The sequence below is a fragment of the Pelodiscus sinensis genome, chromosome 9 (genome assembly GCF_052426305.1).
Source record: "Pelodiscus sinensis isolate ZL-2025 chromosome 9, ASM5242630v1, whole genome shotgun sequence".
Lineage (NCBI taxonomy): Eukaryota > Metazoa > Chordata > Testudines > Trionychidae > Pelodiscus > Pelodiscus sinensis.
Genome location: NC_143060.1, coordinates 2,735,464 through 2,754,461, shown reverse-complemented (window position 1 = coordinate 2,754,461; position 18,998 = coordinate 2,735,464). Strand labels below are relative to the sequence as shown.

General features: G+C 55.3%; 1 protein-coding gene across 6 annotated transcripts in view; it reads right to left on the bottom strand.

Moving 5' to 3' along the window:
• Nucleotides 1–18,998, bottom strand: part of RNF220 (ring finger protein 220) — a 327,592-nt gene that overhangs the window by 97,039 nt on the left and 211,555 nt on the right. For all 6 annotated transcript variants that reach the window (XM_075935811.2, XM_075935812.2, XM_075935807.2 and 3 more), the window contains one exon: nucleotides 8,442–8,487. In XM_075935811.2, coding sequence (XP_075791926.2) covers nucleotides 8,442–8,487 — 46 coding nt within the window. The remainder of the gene's footprint in view (nucleotides 1–8,441; nucleotides 8,488–18,998) is intronic.

Sequence of the window (18,998 nt, the reverse complement as noted above, 5' to 3'; positions counted from 1 at the left end):
AAGCTAAATAAAAAAAGGTCATCGGCGCTTTTTAAACATGGACAAAAAAGCAGTAAAATGTGTTTGGAAAAAAAAAATCTGGCATTAAATCATGACTTTTTGCCTGGCTCGCCTCATTAAAAGTGGCCTTTTGGAAGGTAAAATTATCATTGTAAGCGATAAGATCTTTAAGAAAATAATTCACGGCTTCTTCACCCTTTAATATGATAGCCGCCACCGGCTAATTTTTTTCTTAATGGCAACGAGGCCATCAATCTTGTCCAAGACGTGTGCTCACCCTCTCCTCCCTCCCCGACTGCCGGTCTGGGCAGCCATGTCTCCGGCGTGGCTCCCGTCAACGAACGTTCACTTTCTTCTCTCTTCCCCTACCAGCTTTGCCTCCTGCTGCTTCCCTTCCCTCGGGAGCCTGACTTCCAGGATCCGGAGCGGGAAGAGGGTTCGCTGTGTCTGGGCGGGCGGGGGGACTTTGTGGCTGTGAGCACGGGCACCAGTGAATGTGTGCGCAAGCATGGAGAGGGCAGATGCATTGTTTAGATTCAGTCCCCGAGCAGAAGGTGGAGCACAAAGGCCCAAGTCCCAGGGTGTGTGTTCACCGTATGCTGGATCTCTGCCAGGGGGTGAATTTCACTTTCTGCATGTGTGGACCCGAATGCTCCATTCTGCAGAGCTCGGGGGCGGTGTCTAGAAAGGCTGCAGCAGCTTTGTTTCATTTCCAAAGTGTTTGTTCTCGATTCATTACAAATGATCCTGCCATCAGCCCAAAAGCTCAATGCTCGCCCAACCCTATGGCAACACTGGGCACAGAGGCTCCCTCATGCCGAACTAGAGCAGCCCGAGGGGAGCTCTCATTTACACTGGCTGCAAACAGTAACCAAGCAGCAGTGTTATGGCCACGCCCCCTGCCACACCAGCAGGAAAAAGAGGGGAAAGCCAGAGGGTTGTAGCAGTCCTAATTACAGCCCTAGGTCACGAACAGTCCCTCTTGCAGTGATCCCCCGTGGCTGGTGTTAGGGCCACGTTGCAGGAGCGGTGCAAAGCAGCCATAGGACGTCAGAGGATCGGGTCCTTCGTTTGTGTGTAAACGAAAGCTGAATTCCCTGAGTTCCAGGAGTGGTGCCTTCTTCGGCAAATTCTGCAGCTGGGCAGAGTACCAGTCTCGGGGCACCTCGCATGCCCTGGCCGTGTAGGAAAATTCCATGTGTGAAAGGACTGGCATGCACGTGGATGCATGGGCACACCTGCACAGGCATGTGTAACCGGGCACATGGGTTTACACAAATATATGCTGCTGCATACGGGCGTGCCTGTGTGGGCAACCACGCCCATCCGTGTGCGCGGCGTGGGAGCACGGCGTGGTGCCTGCAGGTGGACACGCACACTCGCGCGTGCAAACAGATCTCACGGGACTCTTGCACGGCACACGAGAGAGGGCGCCTGGGAGAGAGCCGGAGATGGTTCGTGTAGGGGTGCCGCCACCGACCGCACCAAGGAAATGGCTTGAAATTGCCAGCACACACTAACCGTCGCCTCCCCCACCCTTAACTACCTTCTCCCTGTGCTGCAGAGAGGTCAGACGTCAGCCTGGGGAGAGGCTGGCAGATGCCTTTGACATCCTGTTTCCTTTCAAGGCCAGCCATTTGAGACTATTAAGTGCTGGACTCTTGCTTTCTGATAGCCCCAGAAAAACACAGGGAGTCTATTTTTCTTACACAATCTATCACAGCTGCTGTCAGCCGAACAAACGCCCGAACCCTTCCTTTCCTAGCTCGCACTGGCCCTCGTTTTATTTCGGCCCAAAGTGCTTCCTGGTGGGTGCGTTCAGCCTTACCTCTGCCGGCTAAATAGGTACTTATCACTTAACATGGAGGTGATGGCTTGACATGTTTGCTGTTTCCTTCCCTCCCCGCCGCGGCGGGGAAGCCGTCAAAGTGTCGCTAATAGCTGTTATCACTTGGGAACTGTAACCTGAAAGCCAGGACTGATACCAGCTCCGCCCCCCGCCCTCCGCCGGCTGGGTTTGATGCGAGTCCTGGAGGAGCCTGCACGCAACGATGCTGAGGCCGGAGAAACTTTCTTACGGGCCTGATCCTGCTGCCAGGAAAGCCGGAGCTAACCTCGCCCCCCACCGGCGACAGCAGAAGAGCAGGCTGGTGCCGCGGCCAGGTGTAACGCCGGGGCAGTGTCAGAACCAGCATGCTCCTGGGGAGGAAACGGGGCCGAAGGGAGCCTCGCTGCAGACTGCGCCTCTCGGGGGGTTCGTGTGCTCGCTGTGTTACAGCAGCACACCCCAGGGCCAGGTCGGGGCCCCCTGACACACACGCAGAGCCAGCCTCACCCCCGGGGGGCTTCCAGTCAAAAGGCACAAGACACACACCGGAGGGGAGGGGAAATGACTTGCCCCGGGCTGTCTCCTACGCATTGGAGAGGGTTCACGCATTGGAGAGGGGCCAGCGGAGGGCAACCAAAATGATTAGGGGGCAGGAGCATATGACTTATGAGGAGAGGCTGAGGGAGTTGGGTCTGTTTAGTCTGCAGAAGAGAAGAGTGAGGGGGGATTTGATAGCAGCCTTCAACTTCCTGAAGGGAGGTTCCAAAGAGGCTGGAGAGAGGCTGTTCTCAGTGGTGACAGATGGCAGAACAAGGAGCAATGGGCTCAAGTTGTGGTGGGAGAGGTCCAGGTTGGATATTAGGAAAAACTATTTCCCTAGGAGGGTGGTGAAGCGCTGGGCTGGGTTCCCTAGGGAAGTGGTGGAGTCTCCATCCCTAGAGGTGTTTAAGTCTCGGCTTGACAAAGCCCTGGCTGGGTTGATTTAGTTGGGATTGGTCCTGCCTAGAGCAGGGGGCTGGACTTGATGACCTTCTGAGGTCTCTTCCAGCTCTAAGGTTCTATGATTCTATGATTCTAGGCTGCACGATGGAGGGACGGCTCGTGTGCTGCAGACGCCCACGCCAGGCCTATTACACGAGCCAGGCTGTTTCCGTGCCGACAGGCTTCACGTTACATCCCGCCAAGCTTGAAACCAACTTGTCCGATGACGTCTTCTGCTTCTCTTGGGCGGCAGGGAGGTACCACGGGGGGAGGGGCCTTAGAAACACAGCAGGCAGTCGAGGGGGCGGTGAGACAGACCGAGAGCCTCACAGATTTGCCTCTCTCCAGCCTTCATGCGTCCTCGCCTCATGCCAGGCCATTGCTCCTCATTTTAACCCCTCCCTCCTAACCCCGTCCTCCCGTGTTCACACCCTGTAGACAGCTCCACGGTCGTCCCGTAGCCACGTTCGCTCTCAAGTGTTCTTCATTAGCCAGCCAGGCCGGCTGTGCTAAATGTCCTCCCACAGCCAGTCAGTGACGTGGCCAAGTTAGGACTCCAGAGCCTGGCTTCTTGCTCCCACCACTAGACCGCGCTGCAGCAGAGCTCCCTGGCTGGGCTCGCAGTTCCGGTTAGCCTGAGGCCGCCGGGAAGGGTTTAAGACTGAGATTTTGCCAAGGTTTAAGGCTCCATAGCTAGCTTGCTGTCAAAGCTCTTTTGTTTTGGAGGGCTTTAGGGGTCAGATTTCCCACTCGGGGTAGTAATTCCTTTCCAATCTGTTCTCCGAGGCTGTCAAAGAAGGGACACAAGCGTTGTCGCTGTGTTCCCAGCACCGCCGGAGGTCTCCGCGCAGGATGTCGGCTGCCTGCTTCGAGGCACCCTCACCGAAGCTGGGCACACTCCGAAAACGAATCAGCCACAATCGTTCTCTGGGAGAAGACGCGGAAGCGGCTCCTCGCCATTCCTCTGTGCCACGAGGCTGCAACGGCAGCCAGCTGGCAGGCTGAAACGTTAATGTAAAGAGAAACGTTTCAAGGTATATTCGAAATTGCTGCCGGGAAATAAATGGTGAGCTCCCTGAACAGATCAGCAGAATCTCTTCCGTGGTCAGCGTCAGCTCCTTCAGAGGAAGGTGCAAGAAAAACCTAGGGAGCAACGATGGAACGATGAGGGATATTTCTCCGTAGCCCCCATCAGTTAGACATTAACAACACCCTAAAGCATGAGAGGTTAAATCATGTCCCTGTACCTCTCCCTGAAGATGGTTTCACTATGCATATAAATGTCTAATCTCCTTTGGAATCCTATTAAGCTCTTGGCCTCCATGGATATCCTGTGGCAGTGAGTTCCACAGGTGAATCATGCATTGTGTAAAAACGACTCTTTTACTGGGATTCATGTCAGCAACCTGGTCCATGGAGTTACCCTCATCCAAACAAGGAACAGCAGTAATCCTGTGTGACTTACGTGTCCAGTGACAGCTAACCAACGGCAGGTTGATTTTTTGGGATATCACACTCAGCGCCAATTGTCCACGGACAATCCCTTTCCTGGGAAGCAGCTAGTCACTGAAAGGCTTCGGTGGAGAATTATGAATGTGGGGGGGAGGGAATGTGAAAAACAGGGCATGCAAATGAAGAGACTCCTCATTTGGCCGCAGGCCGTCTGTGATCAAACGGGCCGGCTCATCAGTTATTGGCGGGGCACCAGTCATGTGGATCGTGGACTTTGGGACTCCAGAATCTCCTTTCTCCAGGCCCCACTGTAAAAAGGGGGCAGCCCCGAGCACGGGTGAGAAAGCAGCTAGCGGGGCGCGCGCGGAGGCCGTGTTAGGTAGGTCTGCCTGTTGGTGGCTAATGGTCGTTGCTGTTGGGGTGGGGCTGGGCAGCTCAGGCCCCGGGCCGGGTGCGAAGCAGCCATGAGGCACAGAATATTGTCCCGCCATGGGCTGTCGAAGGACTTTCCTCCTCCTGCTTCTTCTCTGCGCCCCCCCTTTTCCCCACGCTCTCTCCTCCCTTGGGGCGGGGGCTGGTCTCCCCGGCGATCAGGCTGCACCAGGCCTCAGCACGAGAGCGGGAAACGCCGCCTCTTCCTGCTCACGCTGCCCGGCTGCGGCGCGGGAGCCGGCTGGTTTCAGGTCAGCTCTGCGGTAGCTTCTCCCGAGCGAGGCCAGGAGGGGTGGAAGGCGCCGCCGGCCGCCTCTCGCAGGAGAGCTGGGGCGAAGCGCGCACATGCCTAGGCCTGAGGTGCTGGAGAAGCATCACGGACCCTTTGGGCCTCTCGCGGGTGTCAGTGAGACCCGCCTCCCTCTCTTGCTCCGGGCCTGCTGGGCTGGCTCCCTCGCCGCCGTGGTATCTCCCGCTCAAAGGCTCCTCCGCGGTGTCCGCAGGGTGTGAATACGGGGGGGGGGGGGCGCTGGGCGGCTCCTCACAGCCCCTCAGACGCAGGGCAGACGTACAAGGCTGCCTGGCCCCTGCAGGCCTTGGGACTCGGCAGCTGGCTCCATCCCCGGTGGGGAGAGAGCTCCGGGAACAAGGCCTCCAGGGCTGTCCCAGGCAGGGCGGGCTGGAAGCAGAGCAGCAGACCAAGGCCACTGGGAGCAGAGGCAGCATCGATTCAGGACCCGGAACAGCGGCTGGGCGCAGGAAGGGAGGAGGCCAGGACAGAGAAGAGCTCCCAGGCGCTTGACACCCGGAGCCACGTGCCCGGGAAGACGGCTCAAAATCGAGCTCTGCCAAAGGAGCCACCACCGGCAGGGGTCAAGCAGCAGCGGCTGGTCCAGGCTGGGCAGCAGTCACAGGCTGGGGGGCCTGCCCCCTAGGAACACAGATGCTGAGCTGGGTTCCTTCGTAGCCGCTGACGGGCAGGGAGGGAGAGTGGCTTTGCAGCCGGGAGCCGGGCCCTCGCGATCTCCGCCAGCTCCAGTAATAGAAGAATCCGATATAATAATCTGGGATTCATCACATACCGCGTTGAGTGATTGGATTTTCTTTGACATCGTGCCATGGAAATTGACCCCGCGCGGTGAGTGACAGTTCTTCAGGGGCAGGGAGCCAGCGGAGGCGAGACACGGGCTTACAGCAGGGATTGGCTTGCCCGGCCCGACCTTTGCCGGGGGAGCGAGGCGGTTGTGGGGGAGTGCGGGGCGAGCAGGGAGCACACACAAGGGCTCTGAATACACAACAGACTCTTGGAGAAGGTCTGGAGTTAAAACAACCCACCTCCACCAGTCATGCCGGGCGGGGCCCGGCCCAGCAGCTCCAGGACAGGAGAAAATCAGCCGTGGGACTCGACCTGCTGCTCAGAGACCCCTCCCAGCACTTTCCAGAGTAGCAGGGCTGGTGCCAGGGACTGTCGGTAACACCCGGCCGGTCTGTCCCCCCACCCTCTTTCATGGAGACGGTGCCTGGCGGGGACGTTAGCAGATGTGCACCGCGCAGACCGGCTGAGGGGAGCCTGGCTTAGCCTCTCACGCTTGGCTGTGGCAGCCTTCCTGCCAGGCCCTAGGAGCGCAGGGCCAGGCCGAGGAGCAGCCCCCTGCAAGAGAGAAACCCAGCTCTCCTGGCCTGGGGGAAAGATGGCTGCAAAGCGAGTCGGAGCACCGTGTCCCTTGCAGGTCTGACTCACCACCCGCCCCTCTTCTCTGCCACACGGGTGCATCCCTTCCCGGCCGGCAGGTCGGGTTCCGACAGGGGCCCCCGGGCCTGGAACGCCGTAACTCAGCCAGCCGTGTGGCGACGGGGGGGGGGGGGGGGGGCCGAGGGATCTCTTTCACGCAGAGCGACGCTCCTGTGCCAGTTTAATCCCTTCTCGTGCAGCAAATGGGATTCTTTGTCCCTGGAAGCTTCCAACGCCCCGGCCTGCCGAGAGACGGACTTATCCGGTGTTTGTCACCAGCGCAGCGTGTTTACCTCCACGCGGCTAATCCGCCTCTCTTGCCCTCGCCCTCTCCCTTGGGCTCTGCAGTGGGGGCCCGCGCGCCATCTGCAGGCAGCCTGACAGCCGGTGAGAGGGCACCCTGCCACGCACAGGGGTTTTAGTTCACCGCGCCCTTTCCTGCCCCTTTGCGATGGCGAAAGGCAGCTGCACAGAGTCTGGATCTTTTAAACATGCTTTGGGGTGTGGGGTTTTCTCAATGCTTGTTTTTCACACCAGGCTCTGACTTAGCGGAGGTGCCGAGACAGCTGTGTCTTGCTCTCAGTATGCAACCGGGGAGCGCCCCAGTTCTAGTCCTGACTGTGCCACTGACTTACTTTTGACCTCAGGCATGTCACTTAGGGTATGTCTACACAGCGGCGCTATTTTGGGATAACGACCCTTATTCCGAAATAGCTTCTGTGCATCATAAGAGCACGCCCGTTATTCGAAATGTATTCGAAATAACGGGCTTCTTGTTCTGGTTTCCTATAAACCTCCTTGCCCGAGGAGTAAGGAAGACGCTGGAATAGCGATCTATTTCGAAACTTTGCGGCGCTTATTTCAAGGTATGCGCGACTGTGTCGCTGTGTCCCTACTCTCCCTGTTACCGTGACCTCTTTTCCTGGAGGTCTTGGGAAACCGTTACATGGTAACATCCACCCCCAACCTGGCACTGCAGCTCTCCCAGCTTCCACCTGAGAGGGCCTCTCATGTGTGTGTGTGTCTGTGTGTGATGGGGAAACTGAGGCACAGAGCAGGTAAGTTCAGAGTGCAAGTGCCTGCCCACACCGGGCCCAGGAGCTCTGACACCCGGTTCCCGGTGACTGTCTTACCTGGAAACAAGCGGGTTTCACTGCTGAACGGCACGCAGGGCGTGGCTAAAACCCAACGGAGACCTTTTCAACTCCGGATTCCAGCCTCGCTGAGCTGGGCCAACCCGCCGCGGAGCCGGGCAGACTGGCAGGCAGGATGCATGGAGTCTGCCCCAGCCTCTTAATCTCCGCGGCCGTGGGCACGTCACTTGATGTCTCCTTGCCTCAGTTTCCCAATCTATCAAAAGGGGGCCAGCACGGCGCCGTGACTCAGGGGCGTGTGGGGCCTCGTCACGGGAGCAGAGCCAGTAATGGGGATGCTGCACGTTGAGGGCGACCCCTGGGGCTCTCGGAACTGGGAACCGTGCTGGGCTGAAGGGACTGTAGGGAGGGTCAACATGTGGCGCCATTTCTACCCGGAGCAGCGGCGCGTCTTCCTGCTCGGCATCACTCCCCCGGACGGTCTGACTCGCCCTTTCCCAGCCGGCGTCTGGCTCTGCTGCCGCCAGCCCTGGCTGGCGCTTTGAACTCAACGAGCCGCCTTGGCTCCCGGCTGTGGTGGGACGCAGCCCGGCGTCCTGGCGGCTGGCCCACCCTGCGGCGGCACGGTCCTTCCGGTGCAAGGAGGGGTGGCGTGGCGTGGGCGGGGAGCTCTCCTGACAGCCGGCCTGGCGGATGCGGCCTCCCACCGATCCCCTCCCTTCCTCCCTCAGCTGGATAGGCCGGCGCTCGAAAACGAGCATTTCGCCGCAGGGGGGAACCACGACAGGCAGCCCCCGTGCAAGAGACACTCGTCGTCCCGGGCCTGGCGTGCGCACGTCCCCACCCGCCCGTGAGGGGGAGCGGGCGTGGAAGAGGTCACGGTCAGTGAGCGTGAAACGGCGTGGCGCTTTTCCGCACTTACCTTGGGGGTGCCGGGCGCCACGGGCTCCTTCAGCAGCGAGTTCTTACTGCCAAGAGAGAAAAGAGGAGAGTGAGTGGGCCCGGCCTCCGCACGGCACGGTGGGGAGAGACCGGGGCGGGAGTACGGGGGCAGATCAGAGACGGGGCAGCGTAGCCAGCGGGGAAGGGTTTGGGCCTAGCAGTCCCCACCTCGCACACCTGAGGAGATTTTGCACCGGGAAGCCCATTCCCTCCCCTGCCGGCTGCCGTCACCTCTCCTGGGGACCGCGGGCCCCACAAAGCAGCAACGAGGGGCCCGACCCGGTGTGGCCCCCAGCCGGGAGCCGGCTACGATTTCCCACAAAGCTGTGTCTCGTGCACCAACGCTGAGGTCACGGGCGCTTGTCGGGCGGGTGCCAGCGTGAGAGACTCTCGCAGTGCAGAGACCCCAGCCCGGCCCCCGAGCCCTGCCCCCCCTCGTGGGAGAAGGCAAGACCTGCCCCCTCTCCCCAGGGAGCTGCTCCGGGGCAGGGGCTGCCCCAGGGTGCTCCCCACGGGGCTGGCTGGGAGTCCAGCCTGCGGCAGGGGGAAGCTGCTGCCGGCCCCCCAGCGTGTGCAGGGAGTGCAGGGCTGAAGCAGCGCCTTGTGGGGAGCTGGCAGGGGGCTCTGAGAGTCGGAGGGCAATGAGGGGGGAACAGGGACACAGGGGGGCCCCGCCCCATGCGCGGAGCACCACAGCCCCGGCCCCAGCTCCAGCAGCCGCCCGCCACGCGGCCTGCCCCGGGAGCAGCCAGGCAGCCACCACACAGCCCCGGCCCCAGGGAGTCGGGGACCGCGGAGAGGCGCCCAGCTCCGCCCCAGCTCGCGGACCTCGCCCGCCACCGCCAGCAGCCAGCCTCACACCGGCCCCTGCTGGGCGGCTCTGCTGAGGAGCCGGGCGGGGCTGCAATTCTCCCTGCGTGCCCGCCCCCGCCCTAGAGGGAAACTAAGGCACTGAGGGCGCTCGGCGCTGTGCAGGGCCAGGGACTGGGAAAGCAGGAGAAGAGAGAGAGAGAGCGAGATTCGCCCCGAAAACGAACGAGATGCAGGAAACTCCCCTCCCCACCCCGCCATCAGAGCTGAGGTGCCGTTCTGCCGCCGGCCGGAGTCCCCGGGCCGTGGCTCCTTTTCCAAGGGGAATGCGATCGCTGTCAGCGCCCTCCTCCCCGCCGACCCCTCCCTGGTGTGAGATGCCACAGATTTAATAAAACACAGGACTATGTAGCGCTTTAAAGACCAACAAGATGGTTTATTAGGTGAGGAGCTTTCGTGGGCCAGACCCACTTCCTCAGATCAAATAGTGGAAGAAAATTGTCACAACCATATATACCAAAGGATACAATTAAAACGTTTCCTTTGGTATATCTGGTCGTGCCAATTTTCTTCCACTATTTGATCTGAGGAAGTGGGTCTGGCCCACGAAAGCTCCTCACCTAATAAACCATCTTGTTGGGCTTTAAAGTGCTACATAGTCCTGTGTTTTGTTTCAGCTACACCAGACTCACACGGCTCCATTTCTATCACAGATTTAATAACACCTTCCCCCCTCCAGACAGGTTAAACTTGAAACAATTACCCATCACCGCCGACATGGCGGGGAGGCCCGCGCTGTAATGTTTTGCTTATTAAAGTAATTTCTCTCATGTAAATTCTCCCGCTAACACGCTGCAAACAGCATTAGGAAATAAATTATTTCCCCGTGATTCGATTTGTCAACGCAAAGCACCGGCAGCCGGCAAAAGGCGCTTGAAATATGTTGCCAGCCCAACGCCTGCACTTGTAAGTACATTGTGGCGGGGTGGCGGGCTCCCACCTCTCCGTAGCCCCGGGGAGATGATGGATGGGTGGGCGGAGGGGGAGGTGAGCGGGCGGAGGCGGCGATGGGGAGGGGGATGGAATTGTGTTTAATAACAAAATCTGTATGCAAGCCGGCATCCCAGGCTAAGGATGAGTGATCGGCAGCCAGAAAGTATTAAAAAGCCTCGCCAAACAGCTGCTGACAATAGAACAAGACATATCAAATGAGATCTACTTCAGGAACATTAATATACCCGCGCACACACGCACCCCGGCGCGCGCACGGATCCGCACACGCCGGCCCCTCCCTTCCTCAGCGCGGCAATATGGGAGACATCAATAAATTTTGATGAGACTTTTCGAAGCTCACCGCGGTACGAGATGTGACAAAAAAGCAATGTGGCTGTCATGTTCGCTTTGTCGGGGACACGTTAGCCCCAGATGCTGCGCCGCCGTGGCAGCGGGGAGAAATTGAATTTGGCCGGCTTTAATCTGCCTTGATTTGGCAGATGGCTGGGTGTTATGAAATGAGAAGGAATGGAGGAAGGTGGCTTTGCCGCAGGCAACAAACCTCCACAGCCCCCACCACACCCGCCCGCACCCCTCTTTGGGCTGCCGAAGGGGGGGAGAGGAGGAATTATTTGTCACAATCAAGACACCAAAGTGCAAAGTGTGTGCTCCCTACCACCAGCACACTCTGTGTGCACTGGGGAGACATGGGGACGAGGGGTCACGAGGTTGCAGGCAGGACAGGGCTGTCCCCGTGAAACAAGGACTTTATAAACTGGAACCATCAGAGAAGTTCTGCAATTTAGAACTAACACAGAGGGATAATTCCAGTCCCCTGCAAGCAAATCCCATTCCACTGACTTCGGTGGAGTCACACCCATTTACACCAGCTCCAAATCTGGCCCTGGATAACAGGCAATCAGCTTGAGTCTTGATTTTCAACTTTATCTTCTTATTTAAAGGTGTGAAACAACTTCTCCCCCTTTTAGGTAAATATTATATTTTTTACAAACAAGTTTCATTCCTTCTGCTGTGAATGGCACTTGGAATGCTTCCACCGAAACGCAACACGGAGAATCTTATTTATTTTTCATCAGTGATCCCCTTGTTTGGCTCTTTGTCGCCTTCCCCCTTGCACAAGGAGAGACGATTAGTCCATTTCACACTTTTCTTTTTGTAGTCAGTCTGATTTGCTGGCCCCCTAGCTCCACCGAGGCTTGGAGTTGCAAACACGACCGACCGGCGTGGGGGAGGAAGAATAAATCTTTGATTGAAAAAGTTCTTTCTGTAACCACTGGCTCAGTGTGTTGCCTTCGCCCCTCTTGCCCACAAAGTCCACACAGAATAACAATTACTCAGCCCTCAAGGGATTTGACTCACAGGGCACTGTAGACACCGGACAGTCTTTTGTGGACTTCACCAAGCGTTGACTCAAACCTGTACAGCTGAAAGGCTGAAGCGCAAACCCAACAGGTAACTGGAGGCTTGTTACATGTTCACTGGACTTTGGGGTACATTTCCCTGGCAAAGTGTCTATTTGTCTTAGTTTTTGTAAGTCTTCCAAGTAAACCCCTCATTTTGCCCCAAATGTAGTCCTGTCGCACGAGTCCTTTTAATATTAAAAATGAAAAAGAACAAAAATAAAGGGAGGGAGAGCGAGCCAGATTTGGAATGGCCATAACCTTTCATGTGTCAGGGTATAAGCCAATCTTGAACTCGTGGGATTAGGAAAAGCTTTCTCTGAGGAAGTGGGTTTTACCAACAAACGCTCATGATGCTAAAAGGGTGTTACAAGGTGGAGGGAGAAAAATTGTTCTCGTTGGCCTCTGAGGACAGGACAAGACGCAATGGGCTTAAACTGCAGCAGGGGAGGTTTAGGTTGGACATGAGGAAAAACTTCCTGCCTGTCAGGGTGGTTAAACAGTGGAATAAATTGCCTAGGGAGGTTATGGAATCCCCATCTCTGGAGATATTTAAGAGCAGGTTAAACACATGTGTCAGGGCTGGTCTAGACAGTGCTTGGTCCTGCCATGGGGGCAGGGGACTGGACTTGATGCCCTCTCGAGGTCCTTTCCAATTCTCGGATTCTTTGATGCTCTATATTTTGGTAAGTCTCCAAGGTGCCCCAGGACCACACATTGGTCGGGAACACATTGTGGCATATATACGCCCGCGGTGGTGTTTCTCCCCGCTAGCCTCTGTTGGAGGCAGGACCCCAGAGTTGATGCATCTTGTTTCTGGCTGAGTTTGCACTTCCCTAGCTCCTCTACATAATAATCCGCAATCAAGGCTTTGAAGCACCGTGCGGCTGTGCTCCTTCGCGGGCGGCGGGCGCTTCCAGGCAGTGAGCTATTAAGAGAAGCTGGCGATGGGCTGAGAATCGAAAGGCCATCAGCAAAGAGAAACCTTCCCTTCCATAAACACCGCAGACAAATTAAAACGGGTAAAAGGGAAATCAAGACCTTTAAAGTTCAAACACTTTTCGGTGCCTTTTAAAGTTTTTCGCTCTAGGCTCTGGTGGAGAGCACAATCTTTGGAGACCTCGGAATTCTCTTTAATCACTAAAGCAAGTCTGCAGTGGTCTGAAATGATCACACATTTACATAGTAATAACCCCGACCCTCCCCACATTATTTCATGGCTAGCATATTTCCACTCGCCGAGTGATCCATGTGTTTTAAATTATAACCTGTACATAGGAAATTAGTTACTAAGTACGATATTCCCTGGCTCCTCTGACACTTCTAATTAAGGTGATTTACACAGAATTATCCTTTGAAATAAAAAAATGGTGTTTTGCTAGCTAATAAAATATAATTACTACCCGTTTTTATAAGTTACAGTTAGTTTTAATCTATTTGGGGAATTGTTTATCTAGTTCATTACCACAAAACAACTTCTGTCTCCTTCGCACAAAAAATTATGCAGGTGCAAAAGGAGCACCCCAATAATGCCTAGGCATTCGGGGGCGCCCTCATTTTTCATTGCTGCGGCTTTTCATTTTGATCAGAGAAACAGGTGCTCCTATGGGGATGCATGTTTAGGAAATTTGCACCTGTACACATAGTGTGTGTGTGTGTGTGTGCTGTGTTTGTGTGTTTGTGTGTGTGTGTGTGTGTGTGGCTGGATACCCATGCATTGCTGGGAACCTGTATCAGCTCTAGGGTGACTTCAACCCCTCCCTTTCTTGTTTCACACCAGCTGTTCTGAGGAACATTCCCTTTCAACACAGCTTACAGAAGCAGGCGAGAAGCCATGGATGGGCCAGGGCCCTTTTCAAAGAGGCCCTGACTTCCTGAGGAGAATCTACTGAAGTCCCTGGCGTGGCTGTTCTAATACCCAGAAGGCCACGGGTGCAGCTCCAGCCCCACGTCCTCCTTGGCCCAGAAGTCCAACGGGTGGTAATTCACCCTCAGCACCACATTCCCTGCAGTCTCGGGGGTGTCGGCCACGACCCAGCGCCACGTTCGCTCTCACGGGGCGTGACCTTTGCCACGTCCCGTGACTGCCCACACCACACAAAAGGGGTTGTCCTCTCAGGCAGCGACCGGCCTCCAGCTGCCAACAGAGAACACGACACCCCCATAATCCCCGAGGGGACTGTTCTCACGCCGTGAAAACCAAAGACGCCACGGCACGAGGGACCTGGCAGGACAACAATGCTGTCGTAGCAGGTGTGTCTCGCAGGGCGTCTCTGGGGCACAGCGTGGTGACTAGAGACAGAGGCAAGCCCTGGCTGGCTGTCGGCATTAGGAGGAGACTAGAATTCGTGACCCAGGAGGCTGCAACTTCATATTCTGGGCATTTCTAGACTGGATGACGTGCTAACTGCCCTGTCCTGTTCATTGCCTCTGGGGCATCTGGCATTGGCCACTGTCAGCAGGCAGCGCTGATATTCAAGGGACCTTCCTGACATGTCCCGCAGGGGACTTAGGTGTCTAAATGTTGCCAACTCTTGTGAGTTTATGACAAGTATTGCGACCTTGATTGTTTTTCTTAAAGACCCAACTCCTGCAATCCAGCTGCTACAAGAGAATCTTTCTTTCCTTTCTCCCTCCCTCCCTCCCTCCCCCTTTCTTTCTTTCTTTCTTTCTTTCTTTCTTTCTTTCTTTCTTTCTTTCTTTCTTTCTTTCTTTCTTTCTTTCTTTCTTTCTTTCTTTCTTTCCTCCCTCCCTCCCTCCCTCTCTCCCTTGTGGTCAAGGGAGAAAAGACTGAAAATTTGACCAAGAGTGACGTAATATCAGAGGGGTAGCCGTGTTCGTCTGAATCTGCAAAAAAACCGAGAAGTCCTGTGGCACCTTATAGACTAACAGATTTACTGGAGCATAAGCTTTCGTGGGCAAAGACCCACTTGGTCACATGCATCTGACCAAGTAGGTCTTTGCCCATTAACCTTATGCTCCAATAAATCTGTTACTCTATAAGACTTAAACGCTCACAAATCAAAAGACAAATAAAAAGACTCCAACACTGATTATTTTGAAACAATCATATGGTTTTTCAGCCAATCTCATTATTTTTGTGGCTTGACTCATAGTTTTTGAATGCTCGGGTTGGCAATTCTGGGACACTGTCAATTTGATTTTAACATGACAATTTAAAAAAAACACACTATCTTCTGATAGGGCCTTCTGAAATGCAAGCTCTGATTTCTCATTTTAAAAGTCCTTTTAAAAGCGTTTTGTAAGAGTGGTTCAGTTCTCTTGGGGTATGTCTACACTACCCCACTAGTTCGAACTAGGGGGGTAATGTATGCATACCGAACGTGCTATGAAGCCCGGGATTTGAATTTCCCGGGCTTCATTAGCATAAAGCCGGCTCCGCCATTTTTAAAAGCCGGCTTGTTCGAACCCCGTGCCGCGCGGCTACATGCGGCACGGGCTAGATAGTTCAAACTATGTAGTTGTTCCGAACTATCTGCACGCCTCGTGGAATGAGGTGTACAGATAGTTCGGAACAACTACGTAGTTCGAACTATCTAGCCCGTGCCGCGTGTAGCCGCGCAGCACGGGGTTCGAACAAGCTGGCTTTTAAAAATGGCGGAGCCGGCTTTATGCTAATGAAGCCCGGGAAATGCAAATCCCGGGCTTCATTAGCACGTTCGGTATGCATACATTACCCTGCTAGTTCGAACTAGCGGGGTAGTGTAGACATACCCTTGCTTATTTATCTCTCTCTCGAGATACTAATACAGTTCGCATCATTGACATTTCTGGTGGCCTGATTTTTAAGGGTTTTTTTTTTTTTTTTAACGAGGCAGAAACCAACTATTTAACTGATTATGAGGGGAAACTGCACAACTGACCCTACCCAGGGCCGGACCGAGCCATTCTGGTGCCCCGGGCAGACAGCTGAATTGCGCCCCGGGTTGGGGGAGTGTGCACGTGCAGCCCCGCGCCGGCGTGTAGGGGAGGGGGTGCGCGGAGCTGACAGCTGCTGCCACCCTGCGCTGCTGCCTCTGATACAGCAGCAGCAGCAAGCAGTGGCAAGGGGCTCCTCGGGGATGAGGCCGGAGCGCACTGGCCCCACTCCAGGGACTAGTCAAGTAACCGATAAGAAATCCCGAGATTACTCGACTATCCAATTAACGGATATTTAACATCCCCAATCCGGCCCTTTACCCCTACAAATCGGACCTTCCAAGCCCCCTAATAACTGGTGCAGTAGAAAGAGCTTTTGCTTTTGCTCACTTTGTTCAAGTCCCTTGCGGTCGGCGGGTTGCTCTACAGGTGCCACCTCTCCAGAGAGAAGATGGGTGGTCAAGTGGACTGGTTTGTTTTGGGAGGCCCCCTTGCGGCCGGTTTTCCTTGGGAGCCAGGCTGGAATCACCATGCCGCAGGGCTCCACCCGGGGCCGACTCATGGACCACCTGAGGACCCTTGTGGAGGGAACTGTTTGCTCAACACCTTGGCCTCAGCTCAGGAGGGCGGCTGGCAGGTGGGTTTATGGGCGTTAACAGAGAGGGGATGCTAACTCAAGCGAACCCACGGGAGTAAGAAGAAGGCTGGGCTTGCAGCCAAGGTCTTAGGCTAGGATGCGGGCGGGGGAGGGTTTCACTCCCATCTCTGCTACAGACGTTCTGTGTGGCCTTGGGCAAATCTCCTAAGTCCTCCCTCTGTAAAACAGGGCTAATGCTCCTTTTTCTGTCTATTTTGTGCGCCAGCTCTTTGAGACGAGACATCTCTCATAGCACAGCTTGGGTATGTCTAGACTACATGGCTCTGTCGCCAGAGCCATGTAGATTCGTTTACTAGACATACCCAAATGAAGCAGCGATTTAAATAATCGCCGCTTCATTTAAATTAAAATGGCTGAGCCGATCAGCTGTTTGTCGGCTCAGCGCGCTAGTCTGGACGCTCCGCGGTTGATATCAAAGCCCTTTGTCGACTGCCCCGTTATGCCTCGTGGGATGAGGTTTGCCGGGGCAGTCGACAAATACCTTTGATGTCGACCGCGGAGCGTCCAGACTAGCGCACTGAGCCGACAAACAGCTGATCGGCTCAGCCATTTTAATTTAAATGAAGCGGCGATTATTTAAATTGCCGCTTCATTTGGGTATATCTAGTAAACTAATCTACTTGGCTCTGGCGACAGATCCATGTAGTCTAGACATACCCCTTCTGCTGTACAGGTTGAACCTCTCTGGTCTGGGAACGTCCGTGGTCCAGCAGAACCATGGATAGCCCAGAGGAGCCCCTGAACCAGATTGCCCTGGGAGGCCAATGGCAGGGAGCAGAGCCAGGAGCCAGGGGGCACGGCGGCCCTGGGGGCAGCCCAGCCCCACTGGGGCTGGGGAGTTTGGCCGAGTCTGCTGTCGGACCTCGGGCAAGCCTGGAGTCCATCAATGAATGGTCCAGCAAACTTCCTCTTTCCGGACCAGTCAGGTCCCATGCATGCTGGGCCAGGGAGGTCCAACCTGTAATACAAAAGCAGTCTGATCTAACCACTAGCCCACACTGCCGCCAAAAAAAATCTTTAAATGCTTTTGCAAACAGCGGCTGACTCTCAGGAGAGCATGTTGAAGTTGCCCACAAAGCAGGTTCGATGTTGAAGGTTGCGAAGGATTCTAGCCAGGGCAAAGAGCGGAGAGAACCCAGACTTCATACATCCGGTCTGCAGTCGGGGGGTGCTACCCCATCATGAATACTAATGAGTAGTAGCTTCCTTGTGCTCCGGCCGTTCAGATTGCTTGTGTTCACTTCTGAATATAAAACGGCAGGGTTTAAGGAGGCGGGTGCGAGGGTACCACTGACAGCTGCTGATTGCCACATACCTGCTATTCCTCTCCTAGGAAACCAGTTGGAGAAATAATTCTTGTCGGGCCGTTGGCTGGGAAGACAACCCGCCACACTGAATTTGGCTCCCGGATTAGATTTTGCAAAACTCAACCTGTTTCCAAGTGGGAACTAACTGAAATCTTTCCTTTCGGAAAAGGCCCAGTGGGAACAATTGATTTCTCCAGCAAACCAACAGCCCCTGGCGACTGTTGAAACGTGGAGGTGTCATTGCAAACTTACAGAGAGAAAGGAGGGTTGTTTTTTAAAATGACCGAGGGCCAGAGCTCCAGTGGACTTGAAAGGAGCGGCTGGCCCCTGCCTTTTAACCTCACAAGGCCCTGTCGGCGGCACCTGCCCGAACGCCTAGCACCTGACAGCTAGCTGAAAACCTGGCCCCCTGGGACAGCAATGCGTCTCCCTGCTCCCCCAAACAAAATGGAACCCTGGCAGACGGCATGAAACCCGGCCCAACAGTCACCTACCCCACCCCGACCGCAGTCTCTGGGTAATCTCACCCCCATTGCCCTGCGACCGACGCTCACCAAGAACTTGCTCTGACAAGCAAGCGTCCACGGCTGAGCCGCTGCCTCTAGGCATCAGCGGGAGAGGCCTGGATCTAATCTAGCCTGCGCTGTCTCCCTAGCTCAGGGTATCTAGCAAGCTCAGTTAAACAGGGCAGCATCTCTGCTCCCTAAGCCCTCCCCCCCCCCCGTCTGCTTTTAGTAGGGGCTGAAGGATGCAGTGAATAATAGAACCCTAGAACAGGAAGGGACCTCGAGAGGGCATCGAGTCCAGCCCCCTGCCCTCATGGCAGGACCAAGCCCCATCTAGACCATCCCTGGCAGGTGTCTGTCCAACCTGCTCTTAAATATCTCCAGTGATGGAGATTCCACAACCTCCCCAGGCAATTTATTCCAGTGTTTAACCTCCCTGACAGGCAGGAAGTTTTTCCTACTGTCCAACCTAAACCTCCCTTGCTGCAGTTTAAGCCCTTTGCTTCTTGTCCTGTCACCAGAGGCCAAGGAGAACAATTTGTCTCCCTCCTCGTCACACCCTTTTAGATACTTGGAAACCGCTCTCATGTCCCCCCTCAGTCTGCTCTTTTCCAATCTAAACAAGCCCAATTCCTTCAGCCTTGCCTCATAGCTCATGTTCTCGAGACCTTCCATCATTTCTGTTGCTCTTCTCTAGACCTTCTCCAATTTCTCCACATCTTTCCTGAAATACGGAGCCCAGAACTGGAACCAATACTCCAACTGAGGCCTAATCAGCGCAGAATAGAGTGGAAAAACACAGGCCTTGCTAGGATCAGGATTTGAACCCATGCAGAGAAACCCTATTAGGTGCCACGTCCTACCCTGTAACCACTTGGCCATCACGGTGATGAGTGGGCGGTGGGAGGGTGCGGTTTCTCTTTACTACGGAGTTTTATTTTTCCAGCTTTGTGTTGGCCACAC